This window comes from Falco biarmicus, chromosome 1 (assembly GCF_023638135.1).
Source record: "Falco biarmicus isolate bFalBia1 chromosome 1, bFalBia1.pri, whole genome shotgun sequence".
NCBI classification, from domain to species: domain Eukaryota; kingdom Metazoa; phylum Chordata; class Aves; order Falconiformes; family Falconidae; genus Falco; species Falco biarmicus.
Genome location: NC_079288.1, coordinates 51,121,271 through 51,145,392, shown reverse-complemented (window position 1 = coordinate 51,145,392; position 24,122 = coordinate 51,121,271). Strand labels below are relative to the sequence as shown.

General features: G+C 39.1%; 1 protein-coding gene across 3 annotated transcripts in view; it reads right to left on the bottom strand.

The window, feature by feature from the left end:
- The window catches only part of TNKS (tankyrase), a 140,904-nt gene that overhangs the window by 44,311 nt on the left and 72,471 nt on the right, over positions 1-24,122 (bottom strand). For all 3 annotated transcript variants that reach the window (XM_056322135.1, XM_056321965.1, XM_056322044.1), the window contains exons 4-6: positions 21,427-21,463; positions 20,491-20,566; positions 227-321 (exon numbers count right to left, since the gene is read on the bottom strand). In XM_056322135.1, the coding sequence (XP_056178110.1) occupies positions 227-321; positions 20,491-20,566; positions 21,427-21,463 (208 nt within the window). The remainder of the gene's footprint in view (positions 1-226; positions 322-20,490; positions 20,567-21,426; positions 21,464-24,122) is intronic.

Sequence of the window (24,122 nt, the reverse complement as noted above, 5' to 3'; positions counted from 1 at the left end):
AGGTGTAATAGAAGACTTCAAACAAGCACAATCACAGCTAATCTGTTACTGAGGCTCTAACAAAAGTTTATTTATGACAAACCACACTCAAGATTTTGGAAGCAAATGTTACATTCTCAGCCAACTACTTGAGATTATGCTGCAACATGAAACAGAAATAATTCTTCATCTTGATTAATACAAAACCACTGCTGCAGACAGATAATAAATAATTCATTTTACATACCCTTTGTCCTTTGCGTGCACGTCTGCACCATGCTGAAGCAGAAGTTGGACTATTCGAACTCTGTTGTAGCCTGCTGCTAGATGTAAAGGAGTGGACTGCAAAGTAAAACAAAACAAGATGAAGAATGGGCATCACATAAATTTTAAGTCCTGCACTTTCTGCTGTTTAAGAACTCTTTGTTTCTCTTATGCACTGGATCTTCCCTTCTGTAATTAGCCAAATTAACAAATACATAGCACATGTATGCCCTTCCTGTTGTCAAACCAAATAAATGTTCCTTAAGGTGGGGAAGAATCCAGGTTTCTCCTAAGGCAGTAACAAGCTTATCGTCTAAAAAATAACAGCCCAACTTCATTTTGTTTGAGGTTTTTTTTGTTGACTGGTTTTTTTCAATGCTATAATTAATTTTAAAACATTAGATGCTTTTTAAAATTCATGAGCAAATTTATGCAGTTCAGGCTGTATACTCAGGTTACAAAACTGCTTGCCTGTACACTTGTTGCAACAAGTGCACAAGAGGCGACCGCAGAACAAGAAAGAATGCATTTATCCCGTAGCAGGTATACTTGTCTTCAACTCCACACCAAAAAAATAACTATGTGTGTTCTCTGCTGTAGTCTCGTAAGAGATATGGAACAAACTATGCTATTTGTAGTTCCCTGCAAAATTCACATCTCTAGCAGTAACGCACCTTGCTGCGTAACAACTAACACCTCCACCATTTTCCAAAGCTACCTTGTATGAATTTTAACTGAAAGGTGAAGTTTACAACAGTAATTCCCCTCAAAGTTTATTTTAAAAACTTTCTATTATGAAACAAATGTTGTGTTCTGTCTCAGTCCAAAGGAACTGATTTCTTACAGGCATAAGTGATGCTGTTTCCTCCTTCCCAAGGCTGAGAAGCAGAGGATTTTAAAGTGATCTTTGGTGCAATTTATTTTGTGGCATGCGACCAAACAACACGATTTTATTACAGTAAAACCTCATACATAAACACATGGGAAGACTTACATGTCTCACAGCATTAAGCCAAGTACAAATTCACAGTCAGCATTAAAACATTATTATATGGTATTACAGGTGAGATGAGATTTCACTATTATCAAGATTTAAAACAAAAAAATCTAGACAAATGGTCTCATCTGTGGTGAACAGCAGCAGATGCCATATTTCCATAAACGGTACAGATTTCCAGGAATACATATTTAGTATGATCATAACTTGGAGTAGCCTGTATTATATTTTACCACAGTTTCAACACTTTGCTGCTGTGCTCCAGAAAGGGTAACTACTTTGACATCTACACCAAGAGTCCTACGTACCACAGAGAGAACACAGCTTGTACTGTCAGAAATGACAGCACAGGGCATCTCTAAGACAGACATCTGGGTAACTCAGTTTTAGGGAAGCAGTTATTCAAGTTTGTCTAAGACCCCGCTTTGGAATTATCTATAGTCAAGATATGGACCTCCAACATTCCTAACCTGAAGGTCCCTAAAGGGCCTGCAAAGTACAAAGTGCCACTGCCAACAAAATGGGTCACATTTTTTTAAGTGTTTGGCCATTCAAATCATTAAGATCTACTCTGTTTCAGAAAGGCTTCTACTACTGAATTACTAATTTGTACTGATCTAGAAGGTATTATATTCTTTTTGTATCTGCCCCTATTATAAAATAGCTGGCTTCTGCGTAAACTCTAATGAAAACATGGATAAAGATGCTGCTGCTATTAACATTAGCAGAATACTTCAGTACTGTTTATTCTGACAATTGCTTTCATTTGGTTACTAAATTCAGTTTTATCAACTGAATTAATAAACTCAGAAAACCTGAAAGCAATTTGAAATTAACTGTGGAAAAGTCAGTCTATTGAAAGGTCTAAACTCCAAAAGAAATTTGAGCAAACACTAAATCTCTGAACCCCTGCAGGATCCTTTAACCTTACTCAAACTACATCCATTCTTGTCTGCATGCTACTTCTAAAACAATGACTGCAAACTTCCAAGATTATGTTTCACTCACATTAAGCTTTAATAGGGATGTTCTCAATAAAGATACCTCAACCCTGAAGTCTTGTTCACAGCTTAAAATTAAAAGAACTCTTATGACTTAAGCTGGGACTGTGTATTTCGTGTTTCTAGGATTATGAGACTTACATATGCCAAATAACTTCATTAGAGAAAGAATCCAAAACATTTCAAGCTTATCGTTGCAAGACAAATGACGTAAGTGAAGCAAAACAGCGTCATCCCAAATCTTCACACAACTTATATCCCCACCGTTTCGAAAGATGAGCTACTTTCTTCTCCCCAAGCAAGGCCACACAGACACCACGGTCTCATGAACGACCACAGAACACCCCATCTTCCCCCAGCACACGAGGAATTAGTTATTTAGCTGCAGCCAGGTGCCTGATGTTTGCCATACTTGCTTTCTGATCCACAGCAGCTTCGAAGCTGTGTGCTGTGCTGCATGTGCATCTCCAAGAAGCAGCTGACTGTTGCATTCCTGGAAATAGGGCTGAGATCCCTGACAGCCTGCATGCTTCAACTCTGCCACTGAACCATGTCACCTGGAGGATGACAGTGCTGGAGACACAGGCAGTCAGACATGCAGAGAGGCCACTTGACTGAGGGGCAAAGAGAACTGAACACACAGCCAGGGCATGCAGCAGCAGTGATCTCCGAGGGCTGCTCCCCCGGTACGGTACCCAGGCTGGTGTATCAGAGTCCACAAGCTAGCACCAGCTGCTCTTTACTTTGGCTAGAAGATCCTTAGAAATACTGCGCTTACATATGCTTCAGGAAGGAGGAAGCAGGAGGGCCCTGCCTCAATGATTTTTTTTAAGGATTCGCGAATGCTTTTTCTCATGAGAAAGAACATTCATTAATGTTACAGACTTGATAGTTAAAAATACTAATCTGGCATTACAAACTTTCATGCTAATTACAGAAACTAAGTACCTAAAAGATAACGTTGTGCTACACGAAACATTCACTATATGGTATTATTAGCCCTCAAAAAAAAAAAAAAATCAACTGAATGATGGCAGTAAAGAGACTAACGTTTAAGATTAACACGCTGTTTATATAGCACTAAAAAAGTAGAAACTAGCTATCACAAACAGCAGTATTACAGACTGCACCTGCAAGGTATATCAAACTAATCACTTTAATATTAAGAAAAGACATTTAAATGAGCTATCAATTAACCCCTCCTCCCATGTCTTGCAATAACCAGCAAGAGACTTGCTAAGCAGAATCCCTAGAGGGCACTTACCTTCCAAGACTCACATTCACAGTTACCAATCCAATCACACTGCCTCACTTGCTAGTGTAATTAAAAACAGTGCAACTCCACTTTTCTTAAGCAAAGTAGACCCTCATGTGAGATGCTTACATTATTTTAAAGTTTTATGGCAGCTGTAACTGCGGCAAAGCAGGTACGATGCATTTCAAGGAAGATCACTGTACACAAGGTGGCAATCACTGTCAACCTGTATACCTACAATTTATACTAAAGCAAGAATTTTTGCCTGCAGCCTTTTTGAAAATGTGTTGCCAGGGAATACGAGAAATGCATTTTTTAGATTTAAAAACATACATACAGCAGTTTGATACTATTTTCATTGAGCCTTAGGTATTTTCACGCTGCTTTGTTTCCAACAGCTAATTTAATGATCTCTGTTCAAGGTCAGCCGCCTTGGACTTGCTGTTCCCTGTTCACCTGCATCGAAGAAAAGCTGCCCCAAGGAATTGCCAGAGCTGCAGGCTGCTGAGCTGCTTCTACTGAAACCAGAAAATTCGTTTTAACAAATTGTCCACAGGCAACAGGGGAGTGCTAGCTCCAAGCACCATCCGTTGCCCTTCCTTCCTACCTTGCTAAAGCGTCTTCAGCAGCTCTTACACGGCAACACTGCCACAGCCTCAGAAGAAAGCGGCATTTTCAGATTCAAACCATGAACTGCCCATTTTACAGGCAACTTTCAACTGTGGCATCTTATATTATGTATTATCTGCATGACCAGTAACAGCTGCAGGAACTGTTTTAAGAACTAATATTGCCTATTCTTGCTTTCTACTACCAAAATATCTCTATAATGCTATCTGTTAACAATCTTAACCAATGTGTTTCTCTCATTCTCAAGTTGTCCTCCCAAAGGCTATTAAATATCTAAGGACACTTGTATTTTATCGTCAACTCTCCTACAATACCCTGCTGACAAAGGATGTCAAAAACAAAAAAAAAAAAAAGGGGGGGGGGGGGGAAGGGAAGTTTCATGTAGACTTTAATATACAAGAGTTTTGTATCTTGTCTACAATTATCTTCAGGTTTGGTAGATTTGGAAATTGCAGGTATGCAGCAAACTTTCATCTAACTTTTGTCAAACAAAACCTTTATTCTAATCAAACCATACTGCCTACAGAGAGCAGGAGCAATAAAAATAATACCACTTTTATAGTTTGTCTTACAAGCTCCCTTCAAAACAGTGTTTCATCTCCTCTGAATTAAGGGAAGAGCAGAGAGATTTCCAATCACAGAAGGGACCATTGTTTCACAGTTTTGCATAAAACTGTTTTGAAAGATGTCCTGATTCCTGGCAAGATAAGTATTTGAATCTGGCATACTAAGGAAAAAACCCTCTAAGCAGGCAAACAACTCTCTCTTCACTGGGTTAGAATTTATGACTGAATTTTTCCTTCCAACTGCAAGTCTGTCTGCTTGATGCTGCTCTCTTACAGACTTCTCTAAAATGAACTGCATCAATTGTGAGCGCACATCAGGAAGACATTTCAGATGCAAGTGGAATACCTCCTGTCATCACTTTATTATTCTGATTAATGGGGTAAGAAAACAAGTTTCAACAGCCTGGAAGAGACATTCCTGAACTTTTCCCCTGTGGAAATGATCTGGCTTTTCCTTTGCTGCTCAGATACCAAGTTGCATTGTAATTTTAAGCAGTGTGTCCATCTTACACCTTTATTCTTAGACTCAGTTGTAAGATCCTTGGTAAAATCTCACTGATGTTTATTTGTACAGTGCCAAGACTAGACGTATCATCACTTACAAAAAAAATTCCTTCTAGAAACACATATTTCAAATAAAATAATTATTTTATATTCATGCTACAAAGCTCTTGCATACTAGGCTCTACAGAAATAAAGGTTCCTAACCTCAGCTAGAGAATGATGCTCTTCATGAGCAGGAAAGGGGCTGTCCTTCTGTTCATCAGCCACATGGCTTGTCAACTTCAGCCACCTAAATTATGCAGCTTCCTTGGTCATTTTACAGCAGCATTGAATTATTTAATTTCATGGTCAACAATTATGCTTTAGAGACAAACTTACAGATGGCTCCTCCAGGAAAACAAGTTATGACAGACTGCTGACTGTAGATGAGCTAGCTGCAACAAGTTTAAACCCTAGAGATAAATAAGCACAGAGATGAAGAGTTTAAACTACTTTTCTTATGTAGAAAACAAAACCTAAAAACACCCAAACCACAAAAAACAATTCCTAAGGACAAGGATTACAAGGTATGTAAGGAAGACATTTCTCACTTGACCGCATTTCCAGTGGTAATTTAACTGCTCCAACTTCAGAACACTTAACTGGACTGTTGAACAGGACACACTTATTAGAATAAAATTCAGAAAAACATCATGTCACAAATTTCATAGTGCTTTCTAACTAATGACAGGGAAAATTAACCTAAAAGCTCACCAATTTATAATCTGCAAGTCACACAGCATCTTAATTCAGAGCTCTAGTATATCAGATGATCTCTTTAAGGGAGGAAAAAAAATATCTACTGTTTCAAGCTGTAAACCAGCAAAGACAAAACCAGCTTAATTCCACATACACAGTAGTGCTAGGGCAGAGCATCATTGGGTCAGAGTGAGGTTTTCATGAAGAGCAAGAGAGAAATGCTTGCATTCCTTTTCATTCTGTCACTTGGCAGGAGAATAAAGAAGTAGTCTGCATGAAAAAAATCTTCCTTGTAACTGAATACCTTTCAGACATTTATTCAGGTATTGTACCACCAAAGTTATGGTATAAAGACCAGAGCAGGTCAGATATCAGGAATGGCATACCTCCTAGAAGCATTTAGAAATGTCTACCAGCTACGAAGCATTGCTTTGTGGATCACAGATCGAAGGAAAATTTCTCTCTGTATTCAACTGTGGTTTCTGCACAGTTAGAATGTTATTTTCAAATTAAGAGCTGGACACCTCCAGATCAGGCATAAACTGGAGGAAAAGTTAAGAACATAAATATAAAAGCGAAATGGAAAAATTAATAAAATGGCTGGAGTTAAAAAGAACAGGGAAAGCAGAATAAAAACACGGCAAAATACACTGACAGAATAAACCCTCATTTGGAAAAGGTTTACTTAGGTGACAGACAAGGACTCTTCTGCTCCTAATCCCTCTAATCTGTTCCTTCTCAGAGGGCTGTAATGTCCAATCTGGCCTTTGAGGGCCAATCCAAATTTCTGACCGTACCTCTGAATCTCAAGACTGCATGACAAGGTTTGGCATCAGTTCTACAGATTAACACAGTGACCCTGTTGTGTGGCAAGGTGGCTAAGTGTTGGCAAATAAGGCAGGAGATTTATGAGAGAAGAGCTTTTTCAATCACACAGATGCCTGGAACAGGGAAGGACAGAGAAGACAACAGCATCATCTTGCACAGGGGTAGAGAAAGAAACAACCAGAGAGTCTCTGTCTCTTAGAGGTTAAAAGAACGAAGAAAAGGAAATGAGTGTTTTCACATTTCTGCTCAGGAACTCCTCCTGCTAGTCTAGGAACAGTGCCACCACAGAGAAGGTAGGTACGTGGAGGCAAACAAGATATGCCCAAAAGCAGGAGATGGTAAAGGGCAAAAGATACCTTTTCTGACAGGACAGAAAATGTGCAAGCACTGCAGGATCACAGAAGAGAAGAACATTTTGTCTGCAGAGGCAAGCATAAGAGGGATTCTTGAAGATGACCATGCAAAAACTTTATTGAATCCCAGAAGAAAACCCCAGTCTACCTGCCCAGCAGGTTTTGCCAATGACACTTGCCTTTCAAAATTATGTACATTGTACCTTTGACACCAGGAAGACAAATCCTTAATCCACGTAGATAGCTCTGAAAGCTATTCTTTTAACAGTAGCTATATATAAAAAGAAAGTAACTAAAATTGATTACTTCAGAGAAAAGGAAACAAAGTCAAACCTGAAAGAGCATCATTACCTGGCAGAAAGAGAGCTAGAAGAAAGGCCAGAAGAAAAAGAGACACTGTGAGACAGAAGGCAAGCAACCATGTTTGGAATGAACTTTAAAAGCAAATACCAATCTGATTCCAAGAAAAAGCAGGTATGGCAAAAGGATAAAAGTGATCTCAGCTCCCCAGATACTAATTAGGAAGCTTAGTTCCCTAACTAAGTTGTTAAGTTCCATACTAAATTGCTGCAGCGACTGACCTAGAAGCAGAGACTAAGAGAGAAATGGTAAAGGGCTGGGAGAGACACGTAAATCTTTAAGTGGGAACACCACCTTGTCCTTTGATCTTAGGGTTTCACAAACAGTAGGTACCATAAACAGGGTACTAGTGATCCTTGACCTCTTCCTAACCAGGAATGAAAACACTACAGCCGCCCCAAACTCTTCCCTGTTTTACTTACATGTATCTTAACCTACCACCCATTTGGTAAAACAGTTCCACAGAGCATGTGTCAGAAAAGCTGAGCAGCATCCCTCAAAAAACTGTTCCTTACAAAAATCTCTTCCATTTCTACATGGAAGTGATGAAGGCTTGGCTAGGGGTGGAATTGCAATATGAAAAAGAAATTCTGGAGCTTCTACCATGAAGCAACATTTGCAGTTTTCCCAGATTCAGAAGCACAGACTAGATTAGATCTCTGGCAGCACTCTGACATGGAGATACAGACTCTGAGATGGATTATCAGAGAAGCAGGGGAGTATATGTTGTTTCTTTGGCTATAGATGCTGGCAGTTGAGGGAGCAGTGGGCTTGCTGAGCTACATAAAGATGAAATGACAGTAAAGACCCACTCTCTTCTCCTAAAGGAATGTTATTTAACACTGAAAGGAGATGTATATTGCCTTACAGATATGGCAGAACACTACAGAGGAATTACAGTATTATTGTGTCCAGGACGGCTATTTTTGTTGCTTCTTTCATCACCCGGAATCTGTCAGAAATACAAGTCAAAAATGGACAAGTCTAGGGTGAGGCACTGAAGCACGACCGGCTCTTGCGGAGGCAAAGGCAAGAAGAATAAACTGCTCTGCAATGCTGTTAACTGAAGTCAAAGGGTATTCAAACCTCCAGCACTCCAAGCAGCAGCTAGCAACCCCTGCTAGCTGGGCTGGTGGACTGAGCTCACAGGCACGCAGGATCTTCTCATGTCAACAGCTGGAACTTTTATTTGCTAAATCATGCAAGTTCAGCGCATGGGGAAGAATAGATGCTACCGTAGCTGTTGGTCTGAGCAACGGGGCACAGACAGCCAAGGTTCTGCGGTGTTCTTGAGAGCACCTCAGTGCCAAGCCAGCACAGTCTGCAGCCCAAATCTCAACCTGTCAATCCTGTCAAATTGCAAGCTGCAAACGCTTATCGCTCCAGGAAAGTAGGACAAGACAACTTTCTCCCCTCTTCCAGGACAGATACATACACTTTTATCTGTCCTGAAGGCCAGTGTCAGAAGCTATAGAATCCTGTTCTTTAATAATTTGCTCAGGCTGCTGTTCCTCTTTTCAATAAAATATTTTGGTGTTGCTCTGGCAGCACAAGTGTTAACAGTTAAGGCTCCTCTCCAACCAGTGGTGCCAGACAACTGGGGAAGGCCTGCATATAACATTAAAATAATTTGAAGAGGATGCAGACTGGAATAGAGAACCAAAGCTCCACTGTTTTGTTTTGGTTTTTTTTTGCTGTTTCAGTCTCTTTCCATTTGCTATCAAAATCTTGTTCCTACTACAGTCAACTAAATCTTTTACTCCCTTTTGATACCTCTTACTATTTTTACTACTTCTCCTACTCCATGTTCATATATTTACTTCGCTTCTCCTCCTTCCCCTTCCAACTAGAAACTTCCCAGGCTTTAGTTCTTAAGATTTTCACATTGAGAGAGAAGAAAAGGTTCTCTGAATATATTAATTTGACTGTTCCCTTTACTAACATGACATTCAAACCAGCACTTCACTCACTTTATTGAAAGTGGGGTCAAAAACTCTGTTAAGAGCAACACTTGCAAACCGATAGCATTTCAGCTCCAGTGCTTAGTGTGAAATAAATATTTATGCCTTATATTTTGGAATTAAATTAAAACATGAAATATAAAATAATTCATAAAATCAAATATACAAAATGGTTTTTTTGTATTACAGTCATAATTGGCAAATTTTAGAATTTAATGTCTTTATAATCCAGTCAAGAAGACTTCATTGTTCCTTTGAAGTAGAGCCTTGCAAAATACTGGAAAAAAGGCAGAAAATTTATCTTGTACTTCCTTTTAGTATGTTCCAAAATTGAAAAGTTATGGTTATTAGAATATGAATATTCTAAAAGAATTTCATCTGTAAGAAATAAGTCTTTTGTAAGTAGAAGTGTATTATATTACTTAGAAAAGATTAACCAAATAACCTCAGTTTTCTTGTTCATCAATGACATATCCGTCATCAATTACAACGCCCTATTTTGGCATTTTCCTCCCTTTTTATTGTGCATATGCTGCCTGCTCAGTCAACTTACACACCAGTTTTATAAATGGTTATGTAAATACACCTCTCCTTGCACGTAAGTATTTGTAGTCGCTTCCATTTAGAACTAAACCGATCACTAAATTACCCACATAACCTACGAAGTCAATGATGGGTTGTATTAGCAAGTGATAACTGATGTGCTGAGAGAAATCAAGAGGCAGCAAGGACAGAGAACAGAAGCGCTTTGGGTGACTTAACAGGTAAAATGTTTGGATGCTATCGGTGACTGTTGTACAGAGAAGTCGGCTAGGGAGGCCACAGGAGTAAATGCAGCTACTGAGCTAGTACCAAGTAACAAGAAATACCTGGTGCAAAAACCTCACAAAAACCTTGCAGCAGAAGATGCTCTTTAACAGTGACTGTAACATACTTGGTTTCAACTTATCTCCAGGGGAAATGCATAAATAATCCAGCACGACTGCGCTAACCTTCAGAGAGTGGAGCTATGAAAAAATTGGCAAGTTTTTTAATGATAAGGTAAAAGTGGTAGCTAAAAGAATTAAGCCCTTATAGACAGCATAAAGACTACTAAAGGAGACAGTAGGGGAAACGCTGTGCTAACGCATCTCTTCTGTTAGGAAGAGCCTGATGAAGTGAAAGAAGCCAGTGAGTATGACTACCAGCAAACTAAAAGATTAGAAATAAGAAGGCATCATTCAAAAAGCCAAATGTACAAGCTGAAGAAAACCACATGGACCATAAACTCCTGCAGGTTAGAGGTAAAAATACAGTTAGACAGGCAAAAACAGTTTAAGCAGTAACTAGTGAAAAGAATTCAAGCCAGCCACAAATCCTTCTTTCAACCCCCCAGAAGCACAAAAACCACCAGACAGTCCAGTGGGGCAAGGTGATACTAAAGCAAGAAATGGAGCTTTTGCAGGTGAGAATTCATTGTGGAGGAACTAAAAGGAACTCTTTGCATGGTATACATCTTAGAAGAAAGAAATAATTACCATACCAGGACCCTGACAAGTAAGCACATGCATATTTTAGAGCATGGTGAAACTTCACAAGAGATCTGTATGAAACCAAATTAAGCATAAAAGAGGTAGTGGTACCTGTAATCAAAATGAACATCAATAAGTTGTCAGAACAGGACCGCATTCACCCAAGAGAGCACTGGAGAATGGAACAGGTGAATTACTAGTGGTACCTGACCTTCACTTAAGGTTATCTTGGTACATGAAGACCTGAAAGTTGCAAACCAATCATTAAAACGTGTTTGGGGAAACTACAGGCTGTAATCTTGATATCTGCACCAGGAAAACAACAATCTAGTAAGCCAGAATTAGTTGGACACCTGGATAAACACGATCTGCTTGGGAAGAGCCAAACCGTGTTAAGGCAAGTTTCACTTGTAAAACTCTGGGGAGTTTTCTGAAGCAGTCAACAAGCACATGCATAAGGGTAATCCAGCTCACGCAGTCTCTGTGGCCACTCCACAGGTTTTTAACTAAATCCTCACCAATAGTTTTTAAGGAAGATGATGTTAGGACCTGAGACAGTTGCACCATAGCATGCAGAGATGGCAAACAGAGAATACAGCAAAGAATACAACTAAATGATAGGTCTAACAATAGAGGGAGGCCACAAAGTACCCTAGTATCACATTCAAAAATGAAAAGCAACAAGAAAGCAGAGTTGTTTAACCTCTCAGTATCTCTCATACTATTTTGAGATTTTGAGAGGGAAGTAACACCAAAGGATAGAAATAGCACCTACAGTATTCACTACAGTCAACCATGTAAAGAAATCAAATGCGTGTAGTTCACAGATTGAGTTGCAACATTTCAAATCAAACAGAACCTCAGCAAACTGTGGAGGAAAGGATTCCACTCAAGATCACAGCAGAAGAAACATTATCAGTACTTGACTTCTGGATGCTCTGTGAGCTAACAGAACCAAATCCAGACCACAGCATTTAGTTAATGTGCATAAAATATTAAATGGCAGTTCTGCCCAAATCTGCCAGTTTGACTTGTTTTCTCGTGACAGTAGATAGGTAATAGAGTAATGCAAGAAGCCATCCCCTGCGTGAAGCTAATCTTCAAGGAGAAACAGTTCAGGTATAAAAACCTCACACACCTTTAGTACATTTGAATGTTTCCTGAAGAGCACATTGATTAAGACCTAACAAATGAGATTTCCTGATTTTTAGAGAACAACACAGAGAGAATGACTACAGAGTAAACAATTCCTTTCCAGTCCTTCAAGAGCACAATTTCTATTTGTGGACAGGATAGACTTCACTTCAAATAATTTCTGAAGAAAATGAAAACAGGTGAAGGGATATTCCCTGAAACTTTTGGAGGAAAATATTTAAGAAGTCATAATAGAAACTTAGAGCGGGTAGATCAGTTTTACATTTTATTAAAAAGGTACCATCATTGGCTATAGAGGGTCTTAAGTGACACCAGGGACAGAAATTAAGCCAAGTCATCCATGCTGTACAAAGTCAGGGGAAGGATCAGGCTTGGCTGATGAAGTAAGATGGGAGCACAGCACAGGAAAGAGCTTAACCTGTCACCATTTCAGACATGCATGACTCAGAACTATCTCTTTAAACAAACAAAATGGTGTTTTAAAGGCAAAATTATGGCCATTTTTAAAATGTTCTCTTTATGTGTGTACTGCATTGGCCACTTCCACCCCAGACACATCACAGACATTATAGCATTTGCTTTGTAACTTTTTTGCAGTGTTGGAAATGTCATCTTCTTCACAGTGCTCCATTACCTAAATCCAGGAGAGACCTTTAATTTTGCATGCAGACTTCGATGTGAAGTATTTAACTCAATTACACAGAAGTATAGCTATAACTGAAAAGAGTACAAAAATGTCTGTATCCGATCTACAATACTTATCATGCCCACTGAGGCACGTATTAACTAAGGAAAGAGTTGCTTAGGAGGACTTTAGTCCATCTTCTTCCCTCCATGAGCCCTCCTAATTACAGCGCACACAGGGACAGGCTATAAGGTTGTCAAGCTCTTCATCCAAACCAAACCTGGGAGTATGGACCATACAAATACAGTACTGTGGGGCACCAAGGTATGAGCTCTGGAGATCAAACCCCAGCTGCTCTTTTTCACTCAGTTCACTCAGGTACTGTGAATGACTTCATATCTGAGGTGGGATAACAGCATATATAGGTCAGTTGCCATGGAGAAGCTGGCATCTGATGACAAGTTCTCCCATGACTGCATACAATGCCCATATCCATATGGGTCACCACTGAGGCTGCAGAATAACACAAATAATTGTAGCACCTGCAGAATGCAGCCGTCACGTGAACACAGCAAACAAGGATTTTAAATTTCAGATTTTTAAAACAATAAGCTCTCAGAATAACATTTTTGGTTTAAACAGGATTAGCTGTGCTTTCTGCCCTCCCTCAAAGCCCAGAAAATCAGCTTGCAGAAACAGGGGAGCGCTGACACATGTCTTCCCCTAGCCAAGTGCGTTAACTAGCTGTACCTTTGAGACAGACACATACAGACGTAAATATACACAGCTCGGTATATATAAAGGTAGTAGATGAATACATATGTAAGTATATATAGGCATATATATACACACCTATATACTTTTAAATTTATATATATATATATGCAAATATACATATTCACACCCCTAGATATACCTTTGATACACACGCGTTTCATGAAAAACATTCAAGATCAGTGTCAAAAACTACAGTATTTAGAAGCCATCAGACAGGGCCAACTTTATGTTAAAAAACATTAGCTAACAAAGCACACTGTTATTGCTTATTTTGATAACTGCAGTTTCAGAAAGCTGTTATCATGCATCATGAAACTTCTGGCTAATCTTTGCAGGACCACAAATGAAGAGCCCCAAATCCGCACTTTTCCTACCCACAAAAGTAGGTTTATATATGGTACTTCAAAACCAGACTAACATTCCATGCTAGAAAGTGGCAAGCAAGCACATTCAGCAAGGGCTTATTTCCCCAGTTATTCTGGAATAGCTGTTTTGGATTTACTCTAAGTGGAGCTGTCTTTTCCTGAAATAAAATGACATTTTCTAGTTAAACAATTCTTTATATTCTTTTATTTTAATTTTATTAGACTAATCAAAGAGAAAGCACTTGTTCTGAGCAAAGAGTATATGCAGTCAACTGTTAATCTGGTTTCAGTGTATGATTCCTTTGCTCTTCTCTGCACAAGTTATTTTTTGTTGTAGATAAGCCTTGAGACTAGAGACTTTTGATATATCTACAAATACCACAAACAAACAATGCATACCAGCAGAAAAAGCTCATAAAATTTTGTGGAAGATAAAATGCAAATTGTGACACTAGATAATATGAGTCCGCACTGAGATTCAGACATACCCTTGCAATGACAAAAATGCATCACTTATCTCTTCACCTCTATTGCTCAAATAGGCAGCTTTTGTCTGTAGAAAAGTACTTTCACAACACTTAAACACTTACTATATTTGAAAAAATTTCTTCAAAGATGTTCTATACTCATCTGAATATAATCTGTATGCCATAAATTTATAGAACAGACCTAAAGGTTTACGTGGTATTAGTTTTCATTTTTATTACTGTAGCACAAGAGAAATGCACAGAATTGTAAAGGTTTATATAGTGTCACTAGCACACAATTTGTTCACAAGTCTTGCAACACACAGCATTTTCTTCAACCCCCAGCTCCTAGAGCCAAGATGAGTACAAGAGAATCTAAACCTCTACTCAAGTTTGTAGGTTTAGTAACTGTAAAGAAAAAAACTTGTGAAAACATGGATTGATTGCTCCATAAAGACTCAGAAATTGAAAGGCATACCAATTTTCTTTTGAACTGCAAGAATTTTCATTAAAATGGTTGAGAACAACCAGAAATCTGGAACACAGGCTGGAAAATCCACTTACCAGCAGCAAATTGGAGACTCCCTGGTAAGAGAGAACATAACTCACCTCCTCTTGCTACAATTCAATTCCTGTATCTTACCCCTTTGTTTACAGGCTGACCCCTCAACAGAGAGAAAGAAGCAGAGGAAGCAAGAGAAGGCATCTGCAGCCCCATCCAACAGAATATTACTTAATTTACTTGGTATCAGGGATGTCCCCTAGCAGCGGGGCACAACACCCTCTCCACAACACGCACGCACGATCTTGTGCTGTGGTTGCTTCAGGCCAAGGATGCTGGTACTCAGCACTGCATTGCAGACCTTTGCAGAGTTGGATTTCTTACATGTTTATCCTGCATCCATGAATCTGGATGATGCTGTGCACAAGAAAAAAATGAATGTCTGTACGGGAGAAGAGAATGGGCTGAAGAAACAGCTTCAATCAAAACCAAGAGGCAAGTACGTCTCCTGCAACTCACAGTTTAATGCAAAGGCCTGCTGCTGGTATTCTGGATCCAGGGTTGTCTACATTTGGTTTGGAAAGGTGTAACAACAAAGGTGTAAGAGAGGCAGAATACCAAGTAATAAGGACTGTTACTGGGAGCTGTTAAGGACCAAAACATGGGAATAAACAAAGAAAGGGACACTAGGAGCCAGAAGACTACAGTGAAATAAAATGAAGTAGGACTGCATGCACGTTAGAAACTGTCTTTTAATAAATAATTGCCTGTTAGTTTTTTCCATGGCATCACTGCTTCATGCACAGTGCTGGACGGTCCTGCACTAGGAAAGGATGGAGGTACCTTGTTTGCAGGAACGCCTGTTCACCTCTTGTAGAAACTCCTGAGTTTCTAGTTTCTAAGGAGCAACACAGGGAGGGAAGGTGCAGGAAGGAAAACAATGTAGCTGTAGAGCAATTACATCCTGTGTTGCCCCCTGGTAGTAATTCTTGCTTGGTGTTGAACAAGTACCCAAGACCAAGCTGTCCACAGGTAATGCCATGGTATTCTCCATTTTTCATATGGTTCATAGAAAAATGTAAATACAAATGTAGCTGCAACAGATCAACGGAAACTATTTTCAACACATGAAGCATGTAATGAAGCATGCATTTTATTTTCCTGAAAAATAATTGTTCTGTGCTCCAAAGAGCTCAGAATCTCATATATGTGCTCTACTTTGAAAGAGACGAACCTTGAGAAAAGGAGCAAAACAAACTGGTTTTTGAGTAACTCCTGACCAGAGGAGTTGGGTTCCCTTGCATGAAGAAAAAGTTTTATTCAACTGACACCTGAGTATTTTAGCAGTGCCATGATCTGAGCATGTGTAATATAGTATAAGACCAGGATATTAGATGCCAGCAAAAATCCAACAGCAAAACAAAAATCGAACCTGCCATTGCTAATGGCTACCATGTCAGCTGGAAGCAGTTCACTTTGCAAAGCTGTCAAGAAGTGATGTGAGAAGTCAGACTTGCAGAGAAGAGTTCTCATCTGAATTACTAAACCCAATGCTTCCTTATTAGCTCAGATACTTCTGAATTTTAAAAATGGAGGCAACATCGATTTCTTCCTGAAACACCTTTGAAGCGTCCGCAGCAGCTTTCCAAAGGAAATGAGAGCCTAAGGGCTTCAACTCAACCTGCGACCATGATACGTTCTATTTTAAGCCTGTCTCTTGCCACTAACTACTGGATTTGGTAAACTGTGACTGTCATAAGTCAAAAATCCAGCTCCCGTGACAAAATTCAGCTGTAGCTTCCAGTAGCAGACAGCAACCTGTTGTTTTAATGCAGTTAAAAACATGTTTTGAAAATTCATCCACAACTGAGTACTGAAAAGGGCAACCCCACAAAAAAAAAAAAAGTTGAGGGAAAACAACAGAGGTTGCAAAGCAAGTCTCCAGAGCCTACTTAATTTACGTAAATAGACATGTAAATAGGTGGCTTGTCTTTTTAACAGTGTTAGAAGTTCAATACCACCTGTTAACTTCAGTACTGTAGCCTGTCTTCTTAAAGTCATTACTCCTATAGATTACATAAAGACCAAACAGCCTGGCAGAACTCAGAGGCTGGACACAGTGAAATCTCAGATCCATTGGGAATATGCAGGTGCCGTGCATTTTGTCTAAGTTCTGTTTTGACAGAGCAAATACTTTGCAAATCAGTCTAAACAGAAGTGATGTAACACATGAATTTTAGGTTACATACAACACTGCATCCTAACAATTCTGTGACTTGTCACTCTATTAAAAAAAAAAATCAAAGCAAGATTAATTGGCATGGAAAATCACTATTATATTTCATCTCAGGCATTGTTTTTTAAAAAACAAACAAACAGAGCAGTTTCCAAAAAAAACAATAAACAAAAAACCAATAAACAACCCCAACCACAAAAACAGTTCTTGTGAAATTTTACCCCTGTGTAACACTAACTTGCATACACTGCACCATATAGCTCTGCACTGTATAGTCACTACTTGTGCACTATTATTTGTGCCCTCATATATATTCAGCAGGCACATAAGCCAATATTTACTGAAAAATCAACCATTACTTAGCTCAATGAAATAGCTGTTTCTCTGAGATGTTATTGTTGATTTTCCTTGGTCATCAAAAAAACCTTCCCATAAGTTACCTAGATCCTTGGTATGCAGGAATGCTCTAGCTCCTGTAAAATTTGCTCTTTTGCACCAGTTCTTAATTTTTCACTCCAGAAAATAATTGCAAGACTAGCAACAGAGAATGACTTTCCTCTTCAGGCAACAGCTGAAGAGCTTCAGTAATGTGAACATTTCAACAGTGCTCATAATCTATATAAACTGTGAGCTGGAGGGGAAGAAGCAAGTTCAGCTCTTACTCCTATTCAGTCTTTGACCTCTAGGCTAAGTAAACAGATGGAGTGATGGTTATCAGCACCAGCTATAACTGTTGTAGCAGCATGGACTGCTGTCCAGTAAGAACCAGACTCTGGCTATCAATACTTTTCAAAAGGCTGCAAGCAGTGCACAGAATGCACCAAGTCTTTGTTATGTCCAACCAGACCTGGTTTCAAACCAGTGAGCTAATGCTGGCATTTTCCATCCTTTCTATCCGTTCTGTGAAGCACAATCCCACAGCAGATGTAGTGTTTGGGAAATCCAGGAACTCCAGATGTTAATATGCATGGGACACAGAAGAGATCCCCAGGAAAAAAGGAAAGTTAAACTGCATACAGCAATGAAATAAGCAATACTGTGATTCACAATTTCCTGACTACCCTGCTATTCAGTTCTAGTGCAATGGGTGTTAGATGACAACTGCTGGAAAGCCACACTCCAAAGCACGAAAAACACACTACTATCATCTGCTATACAGAAAAAATATAATTACCCATTCAGTACTGGGACTCTATTTCCTCATCTACAAAGCTAAATGTTTCTCTTATCAGAGCAGTGCTGGACATCTCAAACGTGCAAAGCCGAGGAATGCACAAACTGGAGAAACGCGTACACAAGAGTTTGTGGTTGTAGCTGTACTGCAGAGTACGAACGATGCTGACAATCTCAGGCTGCTCCGCAGAGCCTGCGCTTCCTGGCCCAGACAGCTGCATTAAGCCTGTGACCTTACACTGTGGTAAATTCGAAGCCTGAAAACTCAAAGCATCTGCAAAAAAAAAACAACCCACCCTACAAAAAGCATCGAGGAATGCAAAAATCACCTTCCAAAACGGACAAATTCTCAGCTAGCTTAAATCAGCATAGGTCAACTGGAGGCAGCTACACCAGCAGAGACTTTCATCTGCAAGAATGCTGTGCTGTAGGCTGAAAAGTTCACTTAATTTGCAGCACAGCTTCGAATAATTAAACTGCAAGTGATCTTGCACTAGTACAAGGACCTGAAAGCTTTGCATTACAAATGAAATACTTAAGTTATACAACACACTTACCTCACCTTGAACAATCTGTACACATATGGTGGTGGTGGGGAAAATACATCTGGTAGACATCATTAAAAAACTAATTAATACCAATGGCAAGCCATCTTAAAAGGAGTTTTAATAATCAGTGTGTTTACAAATATCCAAACACATGTATTATCAAAGCGTCCACATTTATTAGCTTTAACTGCCATATGCTTTCTGAGCTTTGGGCATAAATTTTCAAAATAATTCAGAGGCTGCAATAATACATAAATATTTTCTGCTAGCTTAAATTTAATTTTAATAGCTTTTCAATTTTTTAGTTTTTATTTTAGAGTGATTAATATTCTAGATAATGTATCTGCAAGGGTTTATTCCTCTCCCTATTGACAGAAATCACAGCTCTGCCTTTGGCCTTAAATCAATAGTGATGGGGACTCAATTACTCAGTAATGCACTGCTGTATACCACCATGCTTAATCATAAAACCACAGTGCACTATTAATACCTAAATACGATCTCACTTGAATGGTAAAGTCTTTTAAAAAAAAAGGGGGGGGCGGGGGGGGGGGGGGGGAACTAAAAACTATGGACAACGTATTTTATCTTAAAATATGGGGAGTATTTCATCAGTTCCAACACAGCTGAAAGAAATAAAGACCTTGTTCATTTGCCCATCCTAAGACCATAAAATCAGCTGTTTCAAAAACCTTGAAGATTCATAAACTACCTAATCAGTGTAAATGCAAATAAGTGAAAAACTGGCTGGGTTTTCTTTCACATAGTAGGTAACAGACATCACAACTGAGAAAATATTTTAAAATATGTATTAAAAATAGGAATGTTTTCACAATGGAGCTACATTTTTTTGTAATCAATATCATGTCTTTTAATGAAAAGGCAGTGTACACTGGCCTATCTCCATTGATTTCAGTGGAATGGCACTGCTTCACAACAGCTTCAGAATGGGCAGAGGTTTATACTACGCTCTACCACACTCCACCAAGATTAAAGAAAACTATAAAGGAAAACACTCCCATGCTTTCCTTTTCAGGAGTGAGACGTACTGTTACATGTGAGAGACATTTCTAAAAGATGCAGATTAAGAACATTCTAGTACACACTAAAAAAAACCCAAACCCAACGTTTGTAAATCCACTAGTCTAGACAGACCATCATTTTGGTGTCTAAAACATCAAAAAATCATAGGATCTACTTCTCACTCCGTATGTTCTTCCCTCCTCCAGTTTCAGCCTAATCCTTAGTTTAACTCAAACACTCCTGCCAGAGAAAGTCAGATGTCAAACTTAAAACGCAGAAGATATTAAGCATGTGAATACAGTGCCACTCTACATGGTCAAGCATTAGGACCTAAGCTGAATAACAACCACATCACACAGACAATGTCCAAATACAAATAACAACTTTCCTCCCTTAGTTATTTTATTCATCTGCAACTGTACATTTTGTTTTTCTTATGAAAGATCTTAAGATTTTGCTTTACACGTACACCAGTACACACAAAATGCATGTCTGCCAACTGCTGGTCCATCACAACTGCCACTGTCAAGTACTACATCATTTAATTTTATGGTGAAAAGATATCATGGGTTTCCCCCCCATACAGTCTCTTGGTTTATACATCTATGCTTCCTAGTATGGTTAAATGGGCCTTTCTTGAATAACAGAAATATAAAGCAGGTATTAACTTACCTTACGCCCATCACTTGCATGGCAGTTCACATTTAAAGGAGTCAATAAAGCCATCAGTTTTTCTTCATTACCACTCCTGTAAATGGAGAGGAGAGGATTACAGAAAGGGGGGAGAAAAGACAGAGCTCCTTGCAAAACATTTGCTAAGGAGCTGGGTGTATCAAAGTATAGTATATTGCAATCTGTACTCTGCTAGGGAGAATATCAGATAGCTAAAGGATCTTCTGAACATTTCAAAACCAAGGGTAAATACAGAAGATAATACCAATTTTGCAGTTAAGCATATTACAAACGATCACGCAAAACCACCTACTAATTTCTCTATTTAACCTCACCTTAGATTTCCTTTATCTAATTTTACAGATCCTCTAAAAGCCATCTGCCAAATTAAATACATTTTCCTAGCATATGGCCCATAACATTTGAAACAACCACGTAACAATATCCAGCAAATTTTTAGAAGGGTTAACAGTCTATATAAAATGGTCCTGTGACATCAGAGGAAAGGATGAAAGCATCTTCGGAATATATGACTGAAGTTTACACGTTTTGCATAGGCTTCCTTATGCTCTGTTCTGATAAAGCCTATTTTCAAAATGTATCTTAAGGTAGCAGTACAAATCGAAAGAAAACAGAAATTCCTGTATTTAAATTGCCCCTAAAAAGAACAGTCACAAAATGATAAAGAGGATTTAAGCAGCTTAAAGCAAAAACTCAATATTAACCTTATAACCACCATAGTAGGGGATTTCAATTACATAAACAGGCTTTTCCATTTGTACTAGACTGTAAAGTCCAAAGAGATTTATGCTAATGAAGTGGTTTGTTTGCATCATTTCGTGGAAAGGCAATGACAAAACATTACTGTTTTAAAATTCCCTTTTCCTCTACTCCTTCCACCCCCAAAATATGCTTTATATTCTAAGCAGCACTCACCTAGCAGCTTCCAGGAGTTCGTCCTTCTTGTATTCACCTAAATGATTGCAAAATATCATGCTGTTAGCATTTGGCAGAAGACAGATTAAGAAATGCAGTAGGAAGCAAATACAGAATTAAAACAGAGAAGAGGAGGAAAAAAGCCCACACCCCGCTGGGTGATGGAGCTGTGACGTTAGCCAGCTTGTGGAGGCAGCATCACCAGTACCTTGGAGACGGGCAGCAAATTGACGCATCTTCTTGTCCAATCCTCAGATGGAAAGGCTTTCTTCGGACAACCAATGACTGCGAAATCTTGTGTCCAGAAACACAGTCCCGCTGATAACAGCATGTCAGCTGAAGACAATGTCCCCACCCCCTGCCCTATTCAGTATGTCACATTATACTTGGGAAGCATAATAAATTCCGAGACAAAAGCGAGGCAGTGCGGCTTTTTAAAAGGTACAAATTACCAGTCTCCAAAGCTCTCACCTGTCTATTTGAATGGTAATTAGACTTCAGCAAGTTCTTCAGAAAAGCAGTGATTATTTTAAAAAATCCAAATATTATATCATCAGCCGCTTTCCAAGAAAATCCACATTTGAAATAAAAAGCGTAGACAAAAGAGCATGAACTCTCCGAGAGATTTTGTTACGAGACTCAGATCAGAGATAACCGCAAGTAATGTTAAAGCAACATTTACATTTGAAATTGAGTTACAATAGACAACTCAGAAGGGTTGTTGCATCACAGGGTTAAAATTACATGTGAATATCTTAAAAAGAGCATAGGACAAGACAACCTGTGGAAATCAGACTGTATTCTCAAAGCTGAATCGTGACAACATCGTGCAATACAAATAAGGGAATTTCAATTCAGAAATTAGAAAAGTGGCTTTTTAGCAGCTTTATAAAGTCACAGAGCAGAAGGTATCCTAAGACCCAAAAGATGCAGGGCTTGAAAAACATACTGTATACCACCTGCCAGAGAATTAAAGCCTCTAACCACAATGCTATAAGAAAAAAAAGAAAGATGAAGCTGTCCTGAAAAAAAAAAAAAAAAAAAACAACCAAAAAAACCCAAAAAAAACCAACCAACTAAAACCACACACACATCTTTGTGCTGCCTCCTATGTGTAGTTGTAATAAGTGTCCAGTGAAACTGTCATCAGAGGTGAGGAAAGCCATCGGGCCATGGGAAATACCAGGCTGGACTGCAGGTACACTGGAAGGTTCCTCTGGAAACAACATTGTTCAACAAAGAGCTTCTCTAGGCTGCAGAAGGAGAGTTACAGTCCTCATCCATCACATCTGATACTCCCCCCACCATAGCTCCTCCGGTTATCAGCAGAGGGGGACAAAATCCACAGCAAACTCAGCCCTTTCCAGGGCCTTAAGGAGCCCAGTTCAGTTGAGCATCCTGCCTTCACCAAGGGTAAGGAGGAAGAGGGTGAGCACACACCGACATGCACCCCCCATCCCATCCCCTTGGCTGCAGCTGAGAAATTCTCAAGGGCAGTACCTGCATCTCATCACACCGGCAAGTTTTCCTTTCACAAGTGTGTTTAATTGCTTTCTGAAGCACATTCAGCTTTGGGAATTCACAACACCCTGCAGCAAGGAGTTCCACCACGCAACTGCCTCTCAAATGATGGGTCTCTTAACAGAGGGGTCCTGTGTTGCTGAACCCTAGTGATGGAGCAGATGAGTTCAATGCCAAGACAAAGAAGTGAAATTGTTGTTTCAAATATAAGCCATGAAAGTTAATTCAGCTTTTGAAGAATTTATACAGCAGTCCTAAAAACTTGATCATGAAACAAGTCAAATGATAGAAAAATACGATCACCTTTGTCTTTACACTGCTCTCCAACTTCAGAGAGGGTTCCTGTCCACCGTAGGTGTCCACCTTTTCAAGCCAAGGCACGGCACATGTTCCCTCCACCTCACTCACCCATCCACCCTCTTTTTTTTTTTTTTTTTTTTTTTTTAAAGTGAAGATAATGGGTACAGTTGTGAGTGCTTCAAGTCAACACTGACTGAAAAGCTCTGGCCAAGAGGTGAGGAAGGAAAAAAAAAAAAGAAAAAGAAAAAAGAAAAACATTCACTTTATTACTTCTGCGTTATTTGTGCAACAATCTTAAACAGCTGGATTTCCTGCAGGAGAGTTACTGGCCTTTATTATATCAACACTTTAGACACCTAATCAGATTAAAAGACCTGTTTGCACATTCTGGTTTGGCAGTGCATCTAGCAGTCCTAACCAGGCTTTTGAATACTATTAGGTTAGACAAGCGTAATAATTTTCTGTTGTGCTCAGTAAGCTGGTACTTTAAAATGCAAAGGCCCTTTCCTCAAGTATCTTGATTAGCAAAAGCATTACTGACCAACAGAAATGGAAGGCTGTGGCTCTTGATTTAGAAACATCCCACTGTATGCCTAAGTAAATCAGTTACTTTTATTAAGTGGTACTTTGAAAAAAAGATATTTACAGACACCACTGAAATTCACACAAGTAATTTTGAAATTCATCACAGCTCTCCCACACTGTTATGGATTAGGAAAATATTACCTTGTAACTGGCTGACTTTATTATTCTCGAAGTGCCATTGTATTTTGCAAAGCATCACCTAAAATGAGACAGACACTTACAGCACACCATCAGGTTTGCTAAAAAAGGCCAAGTGCTCTTCACAGGGCTCTGCTCTCCCGGCTTGGGAT